This window comes from Anoplolepis gracilipes, chromosome 15 (genome assembly GCF_047496725.1).
Source record: "Anoplolepis gracilipes chromosome 15, ASM4749672v1, whole genome shotgun sequence".
Taxonomy (NCBI): domain Eukaryota; kingdom Metazoa; phylum Arthropoda; class Insecta; order Hymenoptera; family Formicidae; genus Anoplolepis; species Anoplolepis gracilipes.
This window is the reverse complement of record NC_132984.1, coordinates 3,228,640-3,255,797: the sequence shown is the minus strand read 5'-3', so window position 1 is coordinate 3,255,797 and position 27,158 is coordinate 3,228,640. Positions and strand designations below refer to the sequence as shown.

Here is a 27,158-nt window from a genome sequence, read left to right as displayed (position 1 = left end):
TAAATGTTAACCTAGCGCGAATACAGTGCGCGCGATTGCGGGAAACGCGATACACTCAGGAAACGCGATGCGGTTTCGCTCATTTCGCATCTCGATTTGAAATTCTTTTGGAGCAATTTTAATCTTTTCATTAACCAGATATTTTAAGGAATATAAAATATAGTTTTTAGTGTGAATGAGATTATAAAGATTTCAGAGATTTGCCGACTTTAATAGGAAAATTATAATACTTGGACAATTTCTCTGAAGTGACTTTAAATTACAAGAAATAATATTTGCTAAATATATAGAATTTTTTATATATGTGGGTATATAATCAGATGTTACAAAGTATGTACCTAATCAAATATAATCTATATATTTTAATACTGAAAAGTAGTAAATCATCACTTTAATATATGATAAGCAGATGATTGCAAATCAGTGAAATCTCCCGAAAAAAATCAATTTAGTGAAATATTTATTAATCCTCAGTGAATTTTAATCAGTGACATTTTTATTGATTTAGTTAAAAAATTAAATGTATAAAATGTACATATATTTTTTTAATGTTTGCACCAATGATATTTCCCATAATAATAAAGAAATTATGATAGATCGCGAGACGGATTTCATTCAACTTGACGTATCAAAGAAAGATATTAAACGTGAAAATAAATCAGGCTGACGTTACTATGTGACGCCGTAAAGAGTGTTGGGCAAATGACGTTCGATCAAAGTAGATTCGCAATTACGCGCGTTGCTGGCATTTCTAATAAAACTATTTATCATAATGGAGGAGGAGGGAGCTTTCATAAATCCCGAAATAACCGGCGGGTCGATTTGATGCATGCTCGCGTGTTTGGTCGACGTTCATGAACGAAATGCTCCTCTCCACGACGTAGAAATCATTATGCAATTATAACGAATCTAACCGCCGCTTCTACTTTTCCGGAAGCGGCGAAACCGCCAAGTGCTCGATTCGACGCCGCGTTGGAGAAGAATCGTGAAATCATCGAAAAAGAAGTCCGGCACAAACCGTATGATAACAAGCAAAACTTTCCTAATTCCAACGAATAAAGCTGTACTCGTCAGAAATTTCTACAAGAAAAAATATATACATTATCATCTAAATATTAAATATTTTTTTTTAATCCACAAATTTATTCGCAGATTTTTAACCGATACTCTTTTAATTTTTACTCGATAATTTTCCAGCAAAAATTTGATATAGAAAAAATCATTTATCGCATCATTTTTATGCATAATATGATTCTATGTTTTACGATTAAATTTTTGTAGAAATACATTCCAGCAAAAATGATCTCAATAGATTATCTTTTATTATCAACTGACATTCTTGAAATATATACTTCAAGATTTATTCCATTCGAATTTTTAAAATTCTTTGATTAATATATTTTTTCTTAACCATTAACATATACTTCTAAATATATAATAATGACTTTTTTCAACTCAATATATTGTATCTCACTGTACACTTTATACATAAAATTAATTATGAAGATTAAGCAGTCCTGTGATTAAAAAAAATAAAAAAAATCTTTATTTAATTATCGACTATATTTAGTTTTCGACTTGTGTGTTTGGCAAGAGACGAGCAAAGTACACGCAAATTCGCGGTAACGCGCGAATAAATTCGCAGCAACGGAAACAATCGAAGGCCAAAGGCAGGCGAATTAAGTGGCGCTCCCTTCGTAGCATAAACAAGTGTTAGGGACGTGAATGGGATCACGTAAAAAACAGATTTCCACCCTCGGCAGCGCGGACGTTCGCGCGCACGAAACACGGATTTCAGACGGATGGTCGCCAGGAGGGGCGGGAAAAGGGGGCTAACGTCGTAAGCGATCCCAGGGGCTCGTCAGGAACGATCTTATGATTGACCGCGTTACGCCACTCCCTGAAGACCGTTTTTCAAAAGCTATTTCGGAAACGCTACCATTATCATCTACGCACTTTAACGCGCGTCAGAGAAGAGAAAATGTTCTGTAAACTATATTATTAATTCTTTGAAATAGAGAATTATGATCTATATCTTGATAATTTATATCTTTATCTTGATAACTTATATTTCTATTTTTATATAGTGCGAAGCTCTTATTTAATTGGTTCGTCAGACTTGAGTAAGCAGAGTATAAAAGTCTACAATTTATATAAAAAAATTATCGACCAACTATTAGCAAGAGTTAGAACATTTTTTTTTAATGTTATTTTATTTTATTTAAAGAAGAGGAAAGAATCCTTTTTAGGCACAATAATATATTTCTCTTTGATTGTGTGTGTCTGCTTTTGACGATAATATTTTTAGAAAAGTTAATTTATATTAAATCCCATGTTAATTTCAAGCTTCTCAATCTTGCGCGATCGTCAGGCATCAAATTAGACTCACCTTTCTTCTCGTCCTCTTCCTCTCCGTGATCAGCAGCATGATGCAGATGATGTACAGCGGGATGATGCCCGGTGATCGCCGGTACCAGCGAATGATTGCTCAACGACGGATGCGGGTGATGCGGGTGATGATGGCTGAGGAATCTGACAGCCGCGGCAGCGGCCTGATGCTGGGCCTGCATGCTCTGCTGTACTTGGCTTTGCACCTGCCCCAGAACCGGATGATGAGGTGGCCATCCTGCCAAATGAAACGGAAACACCGGCGTCGTTCGTTGGAACAGCCTGGTTGGGGCCAGCAAGGATCCACCGGAGGCGCTGGAGCCGCTGCCGGGCGGCAACGGAAAGGACAGACCGCCTCCAGGCTCCAGGACCATCTTTGGTACCAACTCGCCGGCTGTTGGCTCTCCTTCGAGAGAGCGATCAATCCGCTCGCATCAATCGTCAAGGATCAGGCCCGATCACCAGGAGAGGAAGAGATCACGTCCGATCACTAGCGCGCCGGAACCATGTGTTTATGTATTTAGGAATGGGAACGATTGCAAGAACTGGAGTCGTTTAATGTTTCTGGTCTCAACGCGCGTTTACATCTTCCATCCTAGGCCTTCTGGAACACGATCACTATTGAACGATACAGTCCATAGATCATCACTGTCTATAAATCACTAGTTTATGATGATGATTGAGATGTTTATAAAAATTTAAATCTCGCTGTTTCGAACGGACTTTTACATCTGCCATTCTAGATCTTCTCGATTATGACACAGATTCATCTCAATCATCGATTTTTTTTTAAGAGCTTAGTCTTAAAAAAAAAAGATAATCCTTGATAATCCAAGATTATTTACAGTCTTCCAATATTTATAATTTTTGTTTTTTGGATGTTTTCGTCGTGGAATCTGCAGATCAATCTCATGATTTAAAAAAATGTCAGTAATAATGTTTCACATATTTTGTAATCTTTACTGCAAGAGTTTCCTGTCAGGTGGACGATTGGTAGAATTTCGCCAGCCGTCGGCCAGCTTCACAACGTTTTTTAATGATCTTTTTGAGCAAGTTTGAACGATATCACAAATCAGAATACAATATCTCGATCATATGTCTGTAATCAACAATAGAAAATGTCAATTTCATCACATAATCATCAATATAATCAATCCTTCACTTGTCAAGCTGATCGATTAAAGCTTGATAACTTTCGATGATAACAAAATCTTTTCAAAAGTCCTTCCATCCAGTGGTCTCCCATCTGACAATCACTGAAAGCTCCACGATCCCCAGAGATGATTCCTTTCGATATAGTCTAAAATTAATGTCCGCGGCCACGATCGAAGCACCGTAATCGCGCACGTTCGCGACAGTTTCTCGACCGTGACACGTCACCGGAGACTTCCGGGTCCTCGCGACCTTCGCGAATCCAGTGCGTGCGACAGGCGGATCTCCGGGATTTCCTTGGTAGCAAGGACCTGCTGTGGTATTAGAACCACTACGGCATGAGCCAACGGCACAATACTATCTGCCCAGAGAGTCGAGTCAACGACTCCCCTCTGTTAGCGAGACCAAAACTGGTTTCAGGTTCCGCCCAGAAGCTGGCGATTGGACGAACGCACGGCGAACTCGTGGATGATGCGGGATGTTGGACCAATGGAAATACGGGACGGCCATGCCCACCGGACGCTTTTTTCGTCCTGGAATTGAATCGACGCCTGGTTGCGGCGTATAGTGGGGGTGAATCAATTGGCGGCTGCCCTGAAACAGGCCGCAAGATGGCTCCTCCCTTCCCACAGCTGCTGCGAGATACCCTTGCCGATCTCGTCGACCGAGCCACTCGAATTCGATCCGAGTCGGATTCGTGGTAATGGACAGGCGAAGGTATATATCAACGAGTTGTACGGTTGTTTATTGCTCGGCATTGTTGTCTCGCGTCTGTTCTCTGATCCTCCTTTTAAATGAAGACTTTTTTTTTCCAAGTGGAAAATTAAGTCTTCTTCATCCGCGAATCATCCGCTAGTATTTTTGAATTTCATTTGTCTGATTAAAAAAATTACACTCAATATCAATATGAGACAAGTGCTATATTGCTAAATGCTAGTTAAGTCTGCAGGGCGATAAAAATATTTGTATTTAAAAATATGTAATTTTAATCAAAAGATTCGTGATTAATTTAACCGTGTAAAAAATTATAATAGTCTAGTGTAGATATAAACATTTCGGAATTAAAAGATCTCGAGATCTTCGATTTCTATCGTAGATTGTGTTATTCCATATGAAATGTCCTATTGATAAAATTAATGAAACGGTAATTCGAGTCTCGAGTGGACGGACGAGCTCGCGAGGAAGAGACACCCCCATGATCACGCACCACCACTCCCGTGGCAATCCCCACTTCGGGCTCCTTCCGCCCCTCCAGCCCCCGAGGGCGCGATCCTCTTTTAATAAAAGGAGCTCGGAGGCGTTAAGTAATTACATCTATTCTCTGCTGGGGAGGAAATTACCTGCGCTGCGTCGGCGTGGGAAAAATTGGGAAATTAAAATTAACCCCCACCAGGGTCGAGTGGTAACTCGCGCTTGTGCACTCTATTCTCTCTCGCCCTTGTTCTCTCTTTCTCTCTCTCTCTCTCTCTCTCTCTTTCTCTCTTGGATTACTCGCTCGACCGGAACACTTCGTTCTCGAATTTAGGAGGAGCCGGCGGCCATTACCGCTTACGTAATCTTTTTTTGCACAGTGGCGGCGGCGGCGGCAGCTTGTTAGCGAAGTTATTTAGCACGCGATTCGCTCGCTCGTCGACGAGAACCGAGAGAGCGGCGCTCATCTATCATCGCTGAATATTGTTGCCACAATAATACCGAATACGATACATTTCCAACTCGTATTATTTTATATCTAAACAAAACCTAAGCATTCTTCGGCAAGCAACTGATCTCGTTTCAACTTGACATTCTTTTTATTATTAAAGCGCTAGAGTTCTGAATTTTTCTTGCCTGAATAATAATTAATATTTCAGAATTTATTCCTTTATTATCGAATAATTGAATTATTTATCGGCTACGAATCGCGACTAAGAATGCGAAATGTTGCGCGAGTCTGGTCATCCCAGCGAGGAAAAGAAAAGGGGTTGAAAGGGGTGAAGTGGAGCCATGAAAAATTGATCGGATACGATATCTCACGTTTAGGTGCATCTTGGTGAAGGAAGCAGAACACGCGCGGGTCATACATCAAATACCCGAGAGCTCCGCGCGCGCGCCGACCGTGCTTTAATATAAAACTTAAATAACGATATAGGAAAGGAGAAAGAGAGAGAAAGAGAGAGAGAGAGAGAGCGCCATGACGAAAATGGCGAATAATCTTATGAATAAGTTCTTCGCCCAGTACAGCTACGAATACCAAAACCGCACGAGAATCCGCTCCATTAAGTCTCGCGATGTTTCCTGAATCGACGAATGAGCCATCGTATCGCTTTTAAACTTACATCTCTTTAGATAAAAAAATCAGATGTTTTGCGAGAATTTATAAAATATTTTTTGGCTTTTTAATTTTTACGTTCATACATTTTAAATTAAATATTTTAAGCTCTGTTGAGAAATAAGTCTAATAATTTTATGTCAAATATCTCTTAATTTTATTCTCATCTCATCATTTTTGAGCATGACTTTATTTTCGAAAATAGATTGAATTTCCCTTAAAGGTAAATTTTTCTTTGGCTTTGCAACAAACATATATACCTGTATCATTTTATTATTGATAAGGTGAGATAAAAAGAAAGAGAGAGAGAGAGAGAGAGAGAGAGAGAGAGACAGAGAGAGAAAAAAAAGTTTTTCTTTAATCAAGGTCAAATCCTCATTTGGCACGTCCTCGCTTACGCCATCAAATATAATCACCAAAAAGCGCACCATCTTTTTTCCCTCCTTGCCTCTTTTCCCTCCTCCCCTTGCTCTACACAGAAATCAGCTTCCTCCCACCCTTCTGTCCTTTAGATTCGTTCTCGCTCTCTCGAATTGAATCTCCGGGTGAGAGGAGAGGGTGAGAAGACGAAGGAGAAGGTTGCCTTGGCAACGACAGAGGGTTTCTCGATGTGGTTGCCGGGGCAACCTGTAACCAGCGACCCCTAAATATGCGCCAGGAACCGCAGAGACGAGAGGAGGGATTGGAGGAGAAGTGAGAAAGGGAGGCATTTAATATCAAGTTAAATAAAAGCCTCTTCTCGCAACAAAAATATAACGATATAAATTAAAATCAAGTAAGAGGAGCAAGGAGATTATATAATATTTTTAAAGTCGTGCAATTTTTGTAATCATTTTTTAAAATATGCATTAAAATACTCTAGTCATTTATTATAAATTAATTAAATTTGCTATTGAAATGATATCATGCTGCTATTAATAGTAACAATAATATAATAATATAACGCAATAGTCTACAATTTATCGAGAAATAAAATTACATTTAACAGTGCGATCAATGAAATTTTCAATCTTTTATATCGAAAATGTCATATTGCGAGTTTCTAATATTAATTGTAAGATAAGAGGAAATCTTCAGCCATTAGTAGAGCGCGAATAATTTTCCGGAATAATGCGGAAAAGTTGTTGGGCGACGCGCGCTATTACGTAAAAGTCAAAGCTCTTGTCGGAAATTAGGATGACGCTCGTCTCGAGAGACCGAGCGTACATAATGCGGACGCGGAAAAGACGAGCGAAGAGGAGAAACTGGCGAGTTCCTAATTTACACAGTCGCCGCATCCACGAAGCCCTTTCCGGCCCCGGACGGAACTTTGCCGGCGATTAAAACGCTTTAGTAATTAACTGGGTCTCCTCACCTTCCACGAGTAGCAGTTACCGACGCCGCACCTCGAGACTACGTCTCCTTCTTCCTTCCCACCTTCTTGTTCACTTGCATTATTTAACCCTCCGTTATACAAGAGTACTTCTCGCTGAATAATTGTCGAAAGAAGATGTAAATCAAACCGTGTATGTTACAAAATTGCATTTAAGTAAAATATGCTAAGAGATACATGTATAGAGAAAATGTCACAATGAAGACTATAAAGTATAAAGTATATATTTTGAATTAATAGATAAAAGGAAGGATAAGCGAGATATCTTCGACCCAATGGAATAAACGAATAAAATATTATCGTCGAGGGTCGGCCAAGTTGAATCTTGTTGAAATTTATACAAGAGAAATAACGAGAAATGATAGAAAATAAAATTATACATAAAACTTGCGCGCTAAAGTTTCCTCTCACATATCACATATCTCACGAGAGAGAAACGATCTCTCTCTATCTCTCTAAATAATTTCATTTAATTTCAGCTCGTTTTTTTTTCTTTTCTTCAGAAAGTTACATAGTTTGTCGTCCGTCACTTGGGTATACATATACTTGGTCGCATAAAATATCGGTCCTATCAATGGACGACAAGACGCTACAGTTAATTTCATCTTCATCTAATCCTCTTTGGCTTCCTTTCGATATACCTAAGCGCTGGTTTTTCACCCTCTCATTTCCCATTTTCTCATCCCCTCTCCCCCCCCCCCTCCTCCTCTTCCGCGTTTCTCACTTTTCCTGCTTTTCGCACGCGCACACTTACATCCGCTCTCGGCGCGATAAAGTCTCGAAGTAATTAGCTCGATGTTTACACAGTTTAACGTTTCCCTCGTATCTTCGGCTTTACTCCTACGCGCAGCATCTCAATTAACTTACGGCGTACTTAATTAGCCGGGCCAGCACCACGCGGCTCGCAAAGCGCTTTCGAATCCCCCGGTCTTGTCGATCGACCCTTTCCCGGAGCAAACGCGACGCCCGGTACGTTGCCTTCGTTGCCCGGCTTTATCATTCGCGCTCCCAGCGGATCGCGCCGCGAGATTATTCCGGATGGCCGTCTCTCAGAGAAGAACCCTTCGGCCTAATTAACCAATCTTGTAATTTCGAAACACGAGTGGGAAAAGAATATTCGTTTTGAGTTTCATATTCGCTACTTGAAATTCATACGACTTTGCGAAATCAATTTTTATCGCTTGCGATTTATTTGGAAAAGATGTCAGAAGTTTTCACGCCCATCTTGTCTTATAAATAGAATTGAAAGACGCAAAGATCTAGCGAGAAAATTATCACTTTATTATTTAGTTCAAAATAAACGTATCGCATAAGCATTTAGCTTCTTTGCGATAGGCTCGCCTTCGACATCGACAAATTGAAACGTTATCGACATCCGGTCGACTCTTCGCTCATTCAACATTGCGTAACCCAGATGATATTTCTGGGATCAATGGATCAAGCAAACTCCACAGCGACCTTAAGAATTGAAATTTCTCAATGCAACTCCTCTCGATCCCGCGCTACATCGAATGACGTCCGCGAGGCTTTATCGCGCCTAGTTTTATTGTAATTGTCTTCCGCCGTTCGGTAAAAATAAAATGGAGTAGATGATTAAGCAGGTTATGCCCTTCACAATTCCTTCATTTATGCAAAGAAAGTTTTCTAATTTTTCGAAAATCATATTATAAAAAATAATTTGAAAAAATTATATTATTATCTTTTCAGCTGTCAATTATAATAACATCATATCCCTCTCTTGTTATTTGTATAAACATGCAATATCAAAGAATTACAATCACTGTTGTGCCACTTGAGCGTACATTCGGAGATATAATCTAAATCATTTTACATCATTTAAAATTATTAATGTATGATAACAAAAATAAATCAAGAAGCTACTGTTGTGATAATCGCTCTAAAATAGAACTATTTAAAAAACATCACACACGTGAGAGAGAAATTTATACAATTTCAGATATACATATAAGGCGTGTGAAAAAAAATTTCATTCAATTTTATTTACACCACCGCGAAATGTAATAATTAAATCTACCGTCAAATCTGAAGAATCTTCGAGTCGTACAGATCCTCCTTGGAATTTATTTAGTGAAGAGACGCCGTAAGACGTGCGCGTCTTACGGCGCTAAATAAATTCCCATAAACTGGTTGGTGCGGCATTGTCTCCCCACCCCCACCCCCTCCCCCCCCCCCATCTCTCTCTACCCTTCCCTACTGGCGGAACGCATTGTATATATTCGCTGCTTGAGTATTCGCGGCACGAGGACCTGGCAGCGGTACGTCATTCGCTCTGTCGCTAATCAGAACTAACCGCCGACGCGTGATCCGCATCTTCTATCGGCGAAACAAAGAGAAAGAAGCTGGTGCGCGCGCGAGACAAGAGAGAGGAACCGGCGCGCGCGGCCATCTTCGCATCTCTCCGTCCTCTCTCGCGTACATCGCCTCGTTTTACGAGCACTTCCTGCCATGCTTGCCATATCGGAGTAAAAGTATCGACACGCTGTGCATTGATATCAATATCGACGAAAAGTACAAATGTCTTTAGAGCAATAATATATTATCGAGAGATATGACTAGATATGTGCAGAACGTCCTTCACTATGTGCATTTTCTTCGAACAGCAGATTTTACATAATCAACTGGAGAATATATTTTTAAAATTAAAATTACGCACGAGTAAAAGTGAATAATACAAGTATATTCCTCAGTTATTAATTTTAAATATAATTATTATTCAGTACTGTTGTAATATATTAGATATGTTAAGAATGCGTGATAAATATAATAATCTCCTTCGACAAATCTTTAAAAGAATATAATGAGTAAAAATTGTAGATAAAATTAAGAAGTAATACTTTTAATAAAATTAATAAAATGAGAATAAAAGTGAATAATAGAAGTATATTCCTCAGTTATTAATTTTAAATACAATTATTATTCAGTACTGATGTAATATATTAAATGTATTAAGAATGTGTGATAAATAATATTATACGTAATTATTAAAATATGTAAAATATGTTAAAAATGCGTGATAAATTTAATAATCTCCTTCGAGACAATTCTTTAAAAAGAAAAATAATGAGTAAAAATTGCAGATAAAATTAAGAGGTAATACTTTTAATAAAAAAAAAAATAATAAAATGAGAACAAAAGTAAATAATACAAGTATATTCCTCTGTTATTAATTTTAAATGCAATTATTATTCAGTATTGTTGTAATATATTAAATATGTTAAGAATGCGTGATAAATTTAATAATCTCCTTCGAGACAATTTTTTAAAAAGAAAAATAATGAGTAAAAATTGCAGATAAAATTAAGAAGTAATACTTTTGATAAAAAAAATTAATAAAATGAGAGAGGAATAAAAAAATATATTTCTACTTTGATTATTTGGATAACGGGTACCGCAAACCGATATTACATCTCGATGGTTAACTTTGTTCGATATGCGTCTTAAAACTCGAGCAAAGTATAGGGAGCTCGGCGCGGAAGCGGCCCAAGCGGATTCCCTTAAATCACTAGAAAGATGGTCGGCCTCCTCGCCATCTCCGGGGGTGTCTCTTTCTCTCTCTTTTCCTTCTTCGAGCCCTCGTATCGTTCTTATCGTGAGCGGTCGATCTACGGGGCCCAGAACCTCGGTGCCGTACCGTTTTCCTCAGCCGAGTCGAAGCCGGTTGGACGCGCACGAACAGCGCGGGGTGCTGGATAATACAGTCGCCAGTTGATTTATGAGTTAATAGTTAACCGGCCGTAAATAATGCTAATCACACTCTTATTATACGTTCCGTCGCCGCGTGGCCGGGAATGTTTTGTCCCAAACTCGTTTCGAAACGATCGTAAGGGCCGAGCCGTAATCGGCCGCATCCTCAGCATCGCGGACTTCTTTGTCAACGAAGGGCGCGATCATTCTTAATTATCCACGTTCCATAAGGATACATAAGACGGCGAACACATTGGCACACAAGTAATCTTCGAAAGAATTTTTTTCGACAATTTCTTATTTTTCCCTAAATATTACATTCATTAAATTTCTCGACGCATAATAGAATTTACTCAAATCTCGTAGGAAAATTCTCTGAAAATTCCCTGATTTTCCAGATATATACTTTTGCTCAAAATTCCAAGGAAAAAGAATATTTTTTAGATTTTTTTACGATGAAATTATCTAAAATAAATTTCTTATGGTACGCGTTTTTTAATACATTTCACTTATACAAAGGAAAAGCCACTTAAGTTTCCAAGTGCTTTTACAATCCTACTGAAAAAAAATTGAATAACTTTTGTCAAGATAAAAATTTTTAACTTTCACAATATTCATTTTTTTTATTACTAAAAATTCAAAGAAAATGTATCGCACGTTTGATTTCATATTCATATACAATATACTTATATATCCTTTAAAAAAAAATTCCTTGAGAATCTCACGTTTTCTATATTTTTCTAAGGAGTATATATATCACCCTGTATAATCACAGAAGTGGTATCGATAATAAGAGAAGTTTAATTTCACATCTCGTTGTTTCTCATACATTTTCTTTTATGTATCAGAATTCCATATATTCAGCATTTATAAAATGATATATTCGACGCCCTATCATTCGTATGTGTATTGTAGAAGGGGCAAGGTATTGAATGCGCCCGGGGAAAATCGAAACCGCGCGCGAGTCTCCCTTCGTGTAAGCCACAGAATCGGAAATCGACGAAGGTCCGTCTAAACCCGCACGACACGGCGGAGAATAAAATGCCCGATACATTTTATTTGGTCCGCGCGAAATGGTACCATCGGCGCGCTGACGTTGCGTTTTCCGCCCCAAACGAGCGAGAAGCGAGAGCGGTCCTGAACGTGGAGGGAAAGGCGCACACCGAAGGGGTGGTTTCCTCCATTCGATGCGGACATCCGATGAAACGCCGCCGATCGCTCGTGGATTTAGCTCGCTCGAAAATTCGCTGCGGATTGTATTTCGCAAGCATTTACACCCACCTTTTCTCGCGCCGATACTTTCAAAGCTCAGAGAGAATCACGCGAGCGAAAGCACTTTTAAGCTCGATTACGCCGCGAAAGATTTTCACGTCACGCTCTCTCGTTTGTCGATCCGAACAATAGGAAGATTCCTCGAAATGCGGACCCTGGCCCCTGTTTCTCCAACACCTGTAAATAAAAAAAAAATGCGACTATTTATCCAAAATCTATTCGTTATCTTGCAAGTATGTAAATGACATAATAATATATTTTATAAGTAAATAAAGTCGAGGCTCTCTCTTAGATAATGAAATAAATGATTAATAAATGGCAATAGAGAGCAAAGGAAATATAGTGTATAACAATATTGATATGACAAAGGTAATACAGATCCAAAAATAAAATAAAAATAAAAATATAAATAAAAATAATACAATTGTACATATTATGAAATGACTAATTTAATATTACATATTCATATAAATAATAATCAATTTGGAGCGTGAAAATAAAATAGGAATAAAAATAAAAATAAAAATAAACTTAGCGGACGTTTCGATTTTGGAGTCTTCTTCAGCGCAAAAAATGAAATTTGGTTCGGCACCGGTGGTAATAAAAAATTAGTTGTTAAAAAACAATACCTGACCTCGTTACTGGAATAACTGGACGTAAAATATATCATCTTTAAAATCGAGTTATCAAGTTTGCATTCATCGATCATAGCTTTTGCAATCTTATATTAATAGGCTATTGTATCTGTGCTTTAGTATGATATTATGATATCCTTAAATTTTATATAAAATAATAAATATATAAGCTACATAATATAAAAATTTTATATAAAATTTAATCTGCGGCCTTTTAAACTTTATTGACGCTGTCAAGATTGTACAAAGAATTAGCTGCAACTTATTTTTTAACAAGCCAATATGATTTAGATATTTGATATCTGTATTTTAATAAAAGATGATCGTATATAAGAGACAAGATACTCAACAAGAATACACGTGCTCGCGCGCGCGCCCGCGTATGTATGAGTGCGCGCGAGCAACATCGAGATATTGATATAAACAGGGGGCAGGGCCGAGCTGAAGCGTGCTTTGTAATCAGGGCCCCATTAACATCGAAGGTGGTCAATCTGTGCGTGAACATTGCCCGGATCGACGGTCGATTCGAGCCGGCTATCTCCGACTTTTCGCGCGGTCTTGCCACGCTTCTTTTTTTCTTTTTTTTTTTTTTTTTTTGTTCATCCTTCATATCCGACGAGAGAGAGATATCAGCGCGCTGACGTCATCCTCCCGTGGGGCGCGCACCTGTCGTGCCACTTACGAAACGTCGAATTATGCTAAAACGCGATCCGATACAAACGACGGATACAACGCCCGGTGCGAATCACGACGAGAGCTCTCTATTTGCATTCAACCGCGCGATGCCGATTCTTTTTTTTTTTTTTTTTTTTTTTTTGTCACCCAATCGCGACGAATGTCCGATCTCTTCCCCCCTTCCCCTCCCCCCGATAAATTCGCCCCGAGCGAAAGATTCCGGACGATGCTTATCCAATCACGGAATATCTCTGCGCCATCTCTTTATTATCTTATTGTAATACGGACCTCGATGCAATGGCATACTATAAAACAAAAAAATAAAAAAAAAGACACTTTCAAGATACACCGGGCGATTTTAATTGCCTGTATTTCTATAAATGATTCGAATAATCCGTCGTTTCCATAAAATCCTTATTACGACCCGGAATAAAAAGATAGACCGCACGATTCGCCGGCAGCAAAGATGCATCTCATCTTGAGAAGATGGTGGCAATCGAAACTCTAGCGACGACTACGACAGGCGAGAAACGAGGAAGTATCCAATCGAAATGAAGGGGGTGCAAGGAGGGAGAGGGGAAGAAGGGGGAGAGTGGGGGGGGCGAGGGAGGGAAGGGGAGGGAAATGGCGTAATCTCGATATTGCCGAGGCATCGGTGCCATCGGACCGTGAGGCTATAAGTATACATTTTATCCGTAACGCGTTCGCCATTACCCTACGATGCCCAGGCCACGGACTAAGTAACGGGGCCCCGCGAGGGTCCCGAGAACGGGCCCCGTAATGCGATGTGTGTGCAGCATAAGTGGCCATCAGCCAACATAAACAATCGCCATGGTAAGTATACGGTGCGACGAGATGCCCGTTTCTCTCCCGCTCCCTCCCTCCTCCATCCCGCACCACCTGCGCGAGGGCAGAAGAAGGGGGAAGGAGGGGGAGGGATCCGATAGGGAACCGAGAGACGACGTGCCGCGGCACGCCGCGGTGTAATGGAGCCATTATCGCTGGATAACTTCATCATCGGACATTGGCGTGGTCCGAGGGAATGGGGGATGAAGGGAGAAGAGCGCAATCTTCCGGTCAAGGGGTGGCAAAATCGGCGATGGGAACAGCCGACAGTGGCGTCTTGTGATGTGAAAAACGAGGGGCGAACAGAGCTGTTTATATTACATCTCTTGGAGTTTTAGAGATTTTAAAGATCGTATTACGTTATTTATTATAATGATCGCGATCTATTATAATAAATATTATATTATAGTATCACGATTTTAATCCTGCAACGCAAATGTGCGTAAATCTAATAGTTTTTTTTGTTCTAGAAACATTTTATTGGTTTAGAATCACGAAGTAAAAATTTTTGATAAAAAAGTATGTTATTATAGTATAAAAAAATCTGTAATTATCAACTTAATTATCAGAATGTTTCAAAATTCTTACAAATATTTTTATAATAACACAAAATTGTAAAACTAAAGGTTAATAATTTTAATATAAAAGTAAAATGTATAGAAATGAAAAATTAAATATAAAAATTAGACTTATAAAGATTAAATATAAAAATAAATAATTTTAATAATTTTAAATATAAAGATGAAAATATCTAAAGTGTATAATTATTTTCAACGATAACGTCTTCGTCGCGGAATCTTGAATTTATAAAGACAGCCCTGGGAATCACATCCTTTCGATATAGTCGTGAGAGCGAACGTTATACCACTTATTGAAAGTTCGGCGTAATTTAATGCGCGAGAATGGTTTCTCGAACCATATTTGCGGCATGAAACCTTCACGAGCAATGGGGTTTATTAAAAGCTAAGGGAGAGTCGGGAGTTTTTCTCACGAAGGATATATTAATCACACACACACAGACACATACACAGATGATTTTGTAATTGAGGATACTTTCGATCGATTATCTGTGATCGATTTTAGATACGATCGATTTTAAACCGATGTGATTTCATTTTTAAATCTCTTTTTTGCTCTTTCTCTTTTAGAAATATTTTTTTGTTTCGTTAGATTAACGTGAGGCCAATTTTGTCAATTTTATAAATAAAAGCGAGAGTAATGAGAGAAAGAAAAATCAAGAATCAAGAGAGATAAAATGATTGTAATCGCATAACGTATGTTACCAAAATTTTTACTCAAATCTATTTTAAAAATTCCTTGATTTTCCAAATATTTTTGTCCAAAATTTCAGGTAAAGAGAATAGTTTAAAGATTCTTTTTTATACAATTTTTTAAAATAAATTTTTTTATTGTACTCTAATACTTTTTTTACTCATACCAAGGGAAAACGCAAAGCCACTTGTGATAAATTTCAAGTACTAGATTTACAAACGTACTGAATCTGAATAGCTTTTGTTAAGATAAAAATTTTTAACTTTAATTTTCATTTTTATTGCTAAAAATTGAAATAAACAATATGTAAATGCAATCAATATTTTGTCAAAACATTAAATCTATAAACAGAGATAGATATATATATATATATTTATTTATAATTTACTGTATAAAAGCAAAAAATTATCAAGGAGAGAATTTTTTTTACTTTCTCGAGTGTCAAAAAAATTCCCTGACAATTCCAAGTTTTCCAAGAACTAGTTATTCTCTTAATTATACTAGTTATTGTCTTAATTCTGTTCTCGAAGTATACTTAACATATACTTCCTTTTCCCGCTGGCAATTCTCGCTCGCTCGCGGTCGTTGACATTCGCGGAAAGCTCGCGCTCTGAAGAAAAAAAAAAAAAAAAAAAAAAAAAACGCCGGTGCCCCCCGTGGTAAAAGTACCGAAGCAGGAAGCGGATTGTCGACGATGGGAGACACGGTCGGTTTCCAATCGTTCACCAGCGGACATATCACGGCCGGCCTTTCGATGCTCGACGCAGCGAAGAAAGCGAGAAGAAGGAATGAAAGACAGAGAGAGAGAGAGAGAGAGAGAGAGAGCGCGCACGCGGCGGGAGATAAGGCCTTTGAAGATAGCCGCAAGGTCAACGTGGAACTGACCCCAGCATCCTGCCCGACTGAATTCGAGTTTAATGAATAACTATTGAATCCCGCCTCTATCGTCGCCAATAAGAGCAAAGAGGCGGCTCGCCGTCGTTGCTCGGAGGAGGAGAAAGAAATCACTGCTAGCGTGTCTATTTATATATATGAAAAGGTATCGAGAATCGATTAGATCCGGCGTTTGTGCGCACGACCAGACAGCCTCTGCGATGTGCGAGTTCGAAGAAACAGTCCGCGATAATAGCAGTGGGGAATTTATTTCTAGACGTTTGACGTTACATCATCGCAGAGCGAGAGAATCAGCGATTGCGCGCGTCGACTTAATTAGCTGTAGCCAATCGGCGTGTTGCGTATTGAAACCATTTTCACGGTGATTCGAATTAAGAGCGAGCCACCGAAATGCCCGAAATGTGTTGGGAAGAGGGGACCGAGAGAAAGAAAAAGAGAAAGAGAGAGAGAGAGAGGAGAGCCGTTCCCATGACGTGGAAACGAGGCGTACGTAATCATGTGTACCGACAATTCGATGTGGTCGACTAGCAAGATGGCTAAATTATTTGGGAACGTCCAACACGGTTCGCACGTTTTTATAATTCCCCGTTGCTTCTTTATTACTAATCATTCGGTATTAAAAAAGATTCATTGGTAAGAACTAAATCTAGTTTTGCTATAAAAAGAGAGTAGATAATAAGTATAATTTTAACACATATCTTATGATAGCAAGAGTTATCATGATTGATGACCAACTCGAATTTATCGCTTTTTTGTGCAGTCGTTTAATCTGTTAAATATACTATAAAAGTCAGAAGTTTAATTTCTCTATTATTTTTTTTCTATTTCTATTTTTTGTATTCTTTAAATTCTAAACTACTTTTAAAGACAGGGTGTCTACTCCAATCTTGTAAAAAAAATTTCCTGAATATCTTTCAGATATTTTTGTGCAAAATTCCAGATAAAGAAAATACTTTAAACAATTTTCTTTAAAATAATGTTTTTACTAATACGAAGAAAAAACACAAAGCTTTTTAAGTTTCAAGCTAGATTTGTAATGTACTAAAAAAAAAAAAAAAAAAAGAAATTGAATAATTTTCATAAAATAAGTGTTTTACACGTATAAAATTTTTATTTTATTTTCATTAGAAATTAGAAAAAATGTGTACCGTATATATTCAATATTTAAGATATTTAATATATAAACAAAAATAGATATATATTTATATTTTAAACGTATAATTTGCTTGACTTGATGACCTTTATCACATTTATAATAAAAATAAAATTAACAAAGAAAGAATGTTTTTTTTTAAATTCCCTCAATCCCAATAAAATTCCAAGTCCCTAAAGATTTCAGGTTTACCATGTTTTCCGGGGAATAGACACCCTGAAAGAGAGTTTTAGCTTATTTACATAAAAAAAATTTTTTACCAGCTGCTTTGAATTCACTTGTGAGCCTCGACTTTCTCATTTTTATTAATCGGTGCATATATTTTACTAAACGTTATACCGTTGTTTATACTGTCGCGGAAAACAGGATTTTCGCGAGAAAGGCCCGCGTAGAGAGAAAGAGAGAGAGAGAGAGAGAGAGAGAGAGAGAGAGAGCTTCGGTATAATTAAGTCAGTCGCGGGAAAAGCCGCCGTCCAGATGTGTCGCGCGCCGGGCGTATCGAATTCCCCCAAAACGGTCCGCATTCCCATATTAACATAGGGAGATACGGTCACCCTCCGTCGTTAGTTTCGCGTTCTCTCGCAGCCGAACGAAGAGAGAGAGAGAGAGAGCAGACGCGCGCGCAGTTTGCATTAAAAGGTGCGCGAACGGCGAGGCCGCTCTAATGGAGGCCCGCACGCGGCGCCACGTGGCATCGGGTTAAGCAAACTATCGATTATGGGATTTCACGCTAAGCACCTATAGGATTACACCGGCGATGGCCGATAAAGCCACTGGATTTGTTGCTCTTTTCGCGATCCCGCTACAACACCATACGCCACTCTATCTGATCTGTCTCTCTCACCCCTCCCCCCCCCCTTCCCTTAGCCCCTCTTTCCCGGTCGCCTACCATCCTCTTTATCATCCTCTACCCTATCTCGCGAATTCTCCCTTTTCCTCTCTCCATCTATCTCTATTTCTCTGGCGGAGTAATGCAACTGCACCAAAACCTTGTTTTATTATATTACGTCAAGAGTAGTGACAGATGTAAAGAGATGTGAGAATGTAATAGTTTACATAATTTTAAAATTAAGCAGTCTAAACATTTTTATCATGCTTCATATATTCGATATCACAGGTCTATAAGAAAGTAATCTCTAATTTATTTTATCGAGCCTAACGAATATATAACGATGTTTTTATGTAGCGATAGGATTGACGTCAAATTAAGTTGCGTTTATTAAATTTCCAACCGTTCCGATCTCTCTTTTATTAGAGTTCTTAATATCTCTTTATTAAAATAATTAAATAAAAATCGAATAAAACTTTACCCCGGCGACAACTATACATTTCCCTCGTTTTCGTTGCGTTCTTTATATTCATGGCCCATTAATAAATCGCTACGTCAATGTGATCCATTCAGGGAGAAACACATTGAGAGATGCGTACTCTTTTTTTCGGCGAGAAGAAGAGGCGGCTCTTCTCGGAAAATAACAGAGACTACGATATCGATTAACGACGGCGCGTCGCTAGCGAAGCAAACTAGGCCGCGGCTTTCTGGTCTAAGAGGAAACATAAATCACTCGCGCGTAGAGAGTCGTGAATTCGCTCGTTCCGATTTAAAGTTCCGCCGCGATCTATTTCCGTCCTATCAATCGGCACACTTGTCTCTCGCACTAGGAAGCGACGGCCGGCTATCTCGGCGGCCAATTAACGTTATTCGTTTGCTCGCGCGCGGTCATTATCGCGCCGGCATAATTAATATCCCTCGGCGAGAGGGAGCGACGATGCGGAGAAGAAAAAAAAAAAAAGAAAAAAGAAAAGGGAGGGACTGACAGAAGGAGGAGAAGGAGGACGCAAGGGAAGAGATATCGGAGCAAGCAACTGCTGGCTCTCTTGACCGTGACAGACTTTAAGACGCCGCTATCAAAGGAAGTGAGGTCGACCTCGAGTAATCGTCAGTCGGTCGTCCGAGCGTGGGATAACGCTCTGTGCGATCGTTATTCGGAAATAATTCGACGAGACGACCGCTTTCCGGAGAGCCGTCGTCTCCGAGAGCGACGATAAATTCGCGAGGCCGCTGGATCCGCAGCGCCCGGAGCGGAAGCTTTTTAATCGCGTCGCATGCGAAGCCGGAGCCCCGGCTCTGTGAGATACCGCACTCCTGGGATAACCGATCCGGCGTGTGTCATTTTAAATCACTGCCGAAGAACGTGCCAAACGAGAAAGAAAGAGAGAGAGAGAGAGAGAGAGAGAGAGAGAGACAGAGAAGCTGTCTGGATCGATCCTGAGACAACTCCGTAATCACTTGGCAATCATCGACTGCTTCATTATTTAATGTCGATTTTTGAACAACTTGTCCATCTTTTTGAATGAAAAAAAAAATATTGATAATCCCGTTGATGCGTCATCGTATCCTCGGAAATATTTCTGTCGAGTGAAAATTTTAAAAGGACGCAAGACACATAGGATCTCGAAGGATAATCAGCAGGAGCGCGCGAAATTTCCGAAGGCGTGCTCGTCGATCAAACGGGCGTTTCTTCGACCTCGCACGTGACTTCGTCAACGTTTTGACAACGTTTAGCGCGAACCGGCCTTCCTCTCCCTTCGGCGGCCCTTTTAAAGGGATGATGGATGCCCGGCACGCGGCTCGCTTCAACACCCCGACGAGAGGCTCGATGGATATTTAGGACAATTCGCGCGTGCGTCCTCGTACCAAACAATTCATATATCACCTGGGCGACGTCGCGAAATAATAGGGAAATGAATTCGCGCGAAGGATGAAAATCGGCGCGCCTAATCGACGTTCGGTCTTAAGTGAACGCGGCGTTATCAGTGCAAGTATCGCAGAATCATTTTCACCGGCGGATCTTTTCGAGAAGATCGAATTAGATAATTAATACAATTAAATCCTTCGCTCCTCATCTATCATGTATATATACATATGTAAAATTTAAATATTTTGCTCAAGTATATATTATAATTATAATATATAAATAAATTTTAAATTTCTAATATTAAAGTATTGTAGATAAAAAATTCTAGAGTTTTTTAATTTTTCATAAAATAGTTCAAAAATATCTAATAAACTTAATATTTATTTAGAAAATTAACATTTTTCTATAAATATATACAATATTTTATTTTGTTTATTTGTAATTATTTAGATTTTAGATTATATTAAATTAGAGAGAATTAAATTTTTATTTATCATATTTTATAAATATTAAAATTTGAAAAATTCTTTCTTCAGAAATTATACGTAATCTATAAATTAAATATTACTTTAAAAAACAAATAAAAAATTTAGTTTACGTATATTAATTACTTTTTGAAATATTAATTTTTTAAACATTGATATATATAATATATAGATAATAAATATATAAATAATTATATATATTATAATTGTATATTTATCACCTTTTTAAAACGAGCTTTTCATATAATAATGATATTGAAAAAAAATATACATCAAACATATTTCTTTTTATTAATTAAATTATTAATTATTTTATTAATTATATTATTATATGAAAAATTCGTTTTAAAAAATAGCATAAATATATGTATAATATATGTGTAATTATAAAATATGTAAATTTAATGCCGTGCATTACGCAAGAAAGTTGTTATAAGTACAGAAATGTAATTTGAAGAAATTATTTCTTATATGAAAGTGGAAAAAAGTAAAACAAACAAAGTTAATAAAATACTAAATTGTTATTATTTGTTATTAGTTGCAATGGATTGTCATAAAAACAGAATGTAAAATTATTAATGAATAAACATTGTAGAATAGATTATAAAATGTAACATTATTTATACGAAAGTGGAAGGCATAACGATCATTGGCCTAATTTTCGATTGTATGAATGTCAAAGAGATCGGCGGAGCGCAAACCCCCAATGTGATCCCGCTGCCATAAAAGTCACGTTTATTTCAGGGCGATAATGCTTGTAATCCAAATATAATTTTTGTCAGAGGGGCGCAATAACGGTTGAAACTCACCCTGTTTCACAAACGCGTCTCACTGATCCCTATGTGTTAGCGGTCTCGTCTCGAAATCATAGGAAAGCCACCCCTTGTTACGACCGTGCTTTACATCCCCCGAAAACTTAATACGAACTCGAAGGCACCCTGTACTTAGGGTGGTCTATCGCGGTTACCCCAAACTTTGTCCTGCGTGGAACTTATTGCTCCATTGACTCTATATTTTCGAGAATTATATTGCCAAACTTGCGCTTTATATTTTTTTCTATAGTGTAGGAGTATCATGATACTCCTACTTAGAGAGTATCATGATACTTGTATTTTTAATACAGAACGTGAAGATGGTAGTCAACAATTTTTAAATAAACCTACACGTAAATATTTATGTACGAATATTTCAGAATATTCTAAGCATTTTTCGGCTGTGATTTTTTCCAATTCATTTTTTATTTAAAAAATTATTTAATTAATTTTAATAAAAATAATAACATTTAACTATTTTTCAAATGTTTTTCCTCTAAATTGATTATCGGTCAATTGTAACATATGTAAATATACAATATTTATTTATTTATTTATTTATTGTGAGATTTCTAACTTACAGTATGATTGCACAGCAACAGAGTTGTAGTACACGTCGTTGATCTGTAAAATAGAAATGTATTCAAATAATTAAAAAATCAATGTTTAAAAAATTAATATTTCAAAAAGTAATTAATATATATATGTAAACTAAATTTTTTATTTCTTTTTTAAAATAATATTTAATTTAAAGATTACGTATAATTCCTGAAGAAAGAATTTTTCAAATTTTATTATTTATAAAATATAATAAATAAAAATCTAATTCTCTCTAATCTAATATAATCTAAAATCTAAATAATTATAAATAATTATAAATAAACAAAATTAAATATTGTATATATTTATAGAAAAATAATAATTTTCTAAATAAATATTAAGTTTATTAGATATTTTTTTAACTATTTTATGAAAAATAAAAAACTCTAGAATTTTTTACCTACAATACTTTAATATTAGAAATTAATATTAGAAATTTAATTTATCTTTGCGCGATATTCACGTTTCGATATTAATACGACAACACATAGAATACTACTTATGTCACTCCTCTCGCACTTGTTCGACTTTCAATAACACCGGATAAGTACAAAGTAACACACTCGTCTACTCCGTCCATATCCCGTCTTCCGTCTCTCGTCTCCTGTCGCATGAATTGACAACAAAGCGACTTCACGTGAGCAACAAACGTACTTACTATACGTGTCAAAAGAATTGGCGCCAAATAACGCGCGATAATCGAAAAGTCAAGTATATTATATTTCTTATAAAAACTATTTAATACGCTATAAAATAAAGGTATATGCAGAACATGTCCTGAATTTTATATCAGTTTTTATTAAACGGTTGATGTATTTTTTTTTTCGTTTTATTTTATCCACTCGATCTTGCATTTAATATTATTGTGCTTTCTTAAACCGAAAAAATGATTGGCAAATGTAGGTTATAATTAAAGGAGAATTATTATATATTTAAATTAGTGAAAGGTTTAAAGCGTAATATGAAATGTATATGAAAAAGAAGCATTAAAGAAATAATTTTCATAAAAATGTGGGATTAAAATAATTATATAATTTACAATTTGTAATTATAAATAAAATAATATAATAAATTATTATAATTATTATTATAATAATTTATAATTATCATTTATTATTCTTTCGTAATTTATATTAATAATTTATATTGATATTTAAATTAATAACTCGCGAAAAATGAATCATCAATCGCAAGACTAATTAATGGCGTGAAACAAAGTGAGCGATTTAATATTAATTATTCTTATAATAATTGTGTATAACTTTCGTCATATTTCAATAATTTTCGTTATAATTCAGTGAGAGCTCCGAGAGCTTCGCTATGGAATGTCAAGGCCATCGAATGTAAACAACAGCGCGGTAGCTACGCGCTGCGTATTGAGACGCGTCGCCGTATTAAGAAGGTGCCGTGTGACGGGTGACGTGTCATTGTCTTCTGAGCCACGACAGTGAGAAGACGGCGAGCGCGTTGTTTCTTACGAAAAAGTAGATACAAGGCCAAACGCGATTTGTTCATTCAAAATAAAACTCGCGAAGCAATAGCAATAATAAATGTTAATTGTAAATTATTATTTTATTCTGACATTTACGCGAAAATGATTTCTTTAATATTTTAATTCGAATCGCGCATAAAAACTTTTTGTTGACTGAAATAAAATTATCAAATCATGAACATGGAATGATATATAAATTACCGGCTATACTCGCGATAGATTTCGATTGAACATAAAAAACGTACTTTGATATGAAAGCTCCGCTTGATGCTACGTTTGCTTTGACATCATGAACCAATCAGTAGCAGGATTCTCTAATATCTTAGCGACAAATATTGCTATCGTTAACTATACTTGTCGATTCCTGATTGGTGTATACTTTTAGATCTAAATACACATCAGAAATTAATAAATACAGATTTTTCATCTTGATTGGTCCATTAAACTCTTCAAAGTGAAAATCATGTCAAATAAATGAATACATTGAATTTGTGTAACGCTGTAGAAAATTATTAAAATATTTGTTTTTGTATAATAAAAATTATATAATATAAATAAAATATAATTACGATTTTTTATTGAATATATCGAATATGCATATATTATATCGTTTAATCATTATGTATTATATAATTCATTAATAGATTTATTTGTAATTTATGTATTAAAAACATATGTCACGTATGTAATCAAATTCCAATTATATATTTTAGAACAAAGTACGTCTTAACCTTATTCACGTAATATCGTGTAATATCGAGATAAAATTATTATTTTAAAGTTTTTCGATTAAAGAAATTTCAGTGGGTATAAAACGATCGATAGAATGTCAAAGCCATAGGATGTAAACAATAGCTACGTATTTAGACCTAAATAACCTGTACAGGCAGCTAGTGTATCATTATTTTCAAGACATTACATCGAGAGAATTGAGTAATGTCATACGCGATTATTCCTTACGACAATTTAGATATCACGAGTTACACTATATACACACTTGACTTTTTGACTATCGCGCGTTATTGGAGCTAATTTCTTTTATGACATATAGTACGCTTATTGCTTACGCGATATCGCTTTATTGTCAATTCGCGTGACAGGAGATGGGAGAAAGAAGACGGGATATGGCGGAGTGCCAATGTTAGTAGAGAAAGCAGACAAATAAATTCTGATATACATTGTCATTAGTGGAAGAATCTGCAGTTTACGTTACGTATATTACAGATTTTCTGTGATTGACATCGTACGTCAGAACAATCAAGATGAACGCACGAGAGGAGGAGCAGGCCCAGGGTGGCATCAGGCGACAGCAGGGTAATTGTCAGGTGAGCATAATATGTAACATATATATTTATTATTTCTTACTTGTAAAATTTTTAATACCCCATTTATTTTTGCGATAATGATTCTTTTTACATTATTATATAAGACGTATTCTAAATTTTGCTTTTTATTGTGTGAAAAATATTTAATATATTATAAAACTATTTACTATAAAATAATTAGAATAATTTACATATATATTAAATAATGCCTTGTTTAAATATTATTGTTATTTAGATTATCAGAATTTTCATTTCATTTTTTATATAAAAGTTTACAATTGAAAAGATTCTTTTTTCGTAAACTGTATATATAATTTTAATTAAATATTTGTTCAAAGAAAAAATTTAATTACATACCAGCAATTACATTTTTCTTGAACATTGACTTTTATATAATCTGAATATATTTATGTTTTACAGGTCAACAATGTATACTGCAATTCACTGCTGCACAATTACATTGGTGAGTTAGAAATTTCACACTATTATATGTATAAATATATATAAATCGTCAATAATTAATTTAAAGGAAAAATATATAAACGGGTCTATTTCCTGGAAAAACATGGGAAAACTGGGAATATTCAGAGATGTCTTTTGTATCCTGGAAAAGTCAGAGAAATCTCATAGAATTTTTACAGATCAACAATGTATACTGCATTCCGTTGCTGCACAATTATTTCGGTGAGTTAGAAATACGTTGAATATAGTTCATGATCTGTTAAAACGTATTTTATACGCTATATTTTCGCGCGAGGCAACGTATTTCAGGATATTGCATTCTGCGGATATTTTCTTTCGCTTTTAACACTGGTATATTTATTCGCTTATATTATAACGCTATAGTTAAATTGCTTAAAAATTCAAGCATATTATCAAGTAATATATTATTCAACAACAGAGATAATACTTGCATCGTTCAATCTTTGAACGTTAAGTGAATAATTTCTCATTGAAATAAAGTAAAGTTTCGCGTGTGATAAACGCCGAGAGTGTCGTATCACACGATCAATCGATTAATAATTAATCATAATTAACATTATTTTCACGAAAATTAACATTATTTTTGCAAAGGTCAGCGTGGAGAAAGAACAATAGATGAACGAGAGGAAGAGGAGACCCAGGAAGGCGACGAAACAACCGTGGGGTAAATACTTTATTTATTATTTAATTAATTTAACAATTTAATTGATTTATTATTGTAATATATTATATGTAAAGAATTCTAGAGTTTTTTTTTATTTTTATAAGATACTTAAAAAAATGGCTAATGAAAAAATTTCAACAATTTTTATATAAATATATATATATATATATAAGATTTAATCTTGTTTAAAATTTATAATTATCTAGATTATATTTTTAGATGAGAAAATTAGATAAATATTTAAATTTGAAAACATTCTTTTTTCGGGAATTATACGTAATTTTTAAATTAAATCTTTGTTTAAAAAACAAATAAAAAATTTAGTTTGCGCATATTAATTACTCTTTGAAATATTAATAGTTTTAAATACTGATTTTATAATTGGAATATATTTCTATTTTACAGATCAACGGCGTGTATAATACTACAACTCTGTTGCTGCATATCGTGCCGGTGAGTGAGAAATCTGTTTAATTATATTTTATTTTAAATCGTCGAAAGTTAATTGAGTCAAAAAATACGCAGATCAAAAAGTTGGATGTTAATGTTTTAACCTTGAATGAATTAAATAGTTTTTCTAAATCAAAATTAAACAAATAAAACAATATATTCGGCAAAAAATACGAAAGCAAAAGAAAAAGAAAGGCATTTCAATTATCTTACACAAGTTATCGAGCCAAGTATACATATTAAGTTTCTGGAAAAAGTTTCGGTTCAATCAATAATTTCTCTAGCTTTAAGTTAATTCCCGCACAATTTGTCATTCTCTCGTTGATAACTCCTCTTTCGAATAATTCGCAAAGTTCTGGTGTCAAGTGGCGCCGCTGGTCGACGTCTGGGCGGCGCGACTGACGGCCGAATAAAGGGCAAATAAATTAAGTTAATGCGCGTTCGCACTCGGCCAAGTAAGCGCAATCTCTCTGTCGGCC

At 36.1% G+C, this 27,158-nt stretch overlaps 1 protein-coding gene and 1 long non-coding RNA gene across 9 annotated transcripts in view; one reads left to right on the top strand and one right to left on the bottom strand.

The window, feature by feature from the left end:
* The window catches only part of LOC140673700 (uncharacterized), a 77,619-nt gene extending 54,821 nt beyond the window's left edge, over positions 1–22,798 (bottom strand). For 4 of the 8 annotated variants that reach the window (XR_012048087.1, XM_072906807.1, XM_072906806.1 and 1 more), the window contains exons 1-4: positions 22,666–22,792; positions 22,247–22,289; positions 12,207–12,374; positions 2,390–4,416 (exon numbers count right to left, since the gene is read on the bottom strand). Coding sequence is in view for 7 of the 8 variants with exons in the window: in XM_072906807.1 (XP_072762908.1) it covers positions 2,390–2,762 (373 nt within the window). In the remaining variant the exon portion in view is untranslated. Of the gene's footprint in view, positions 1–2,389; positions 4,417–12,206; positions 12,375–16,294; positions 16,406–22,246; positions 22,290–22,665 lie in introns of those variants that run through there. The other 4 variants (XM_072906804.1, XM_072906802.1, XM_072906803.1 and 1 more) reach the window with 4 other exon arrangements.
* Positions 22,799–24,568: 1,770 nt separating this feature from the next.
* On the top strand, positions 24,569–25,546 carry LOC140673702 (uncharacterized). The gene is made up of 3 exons (XR_012048088.1): positions 24,569–24,897; positions 24,982–25,082; positions 25,503–25,546. It is a non-coding gene; the product is annotated as an uncharacterized lncRNA (long non-coding RNA).
* The last annotated feature ends 1,612 nt before the right edge of the window (positions 25,547–27,158 follow it).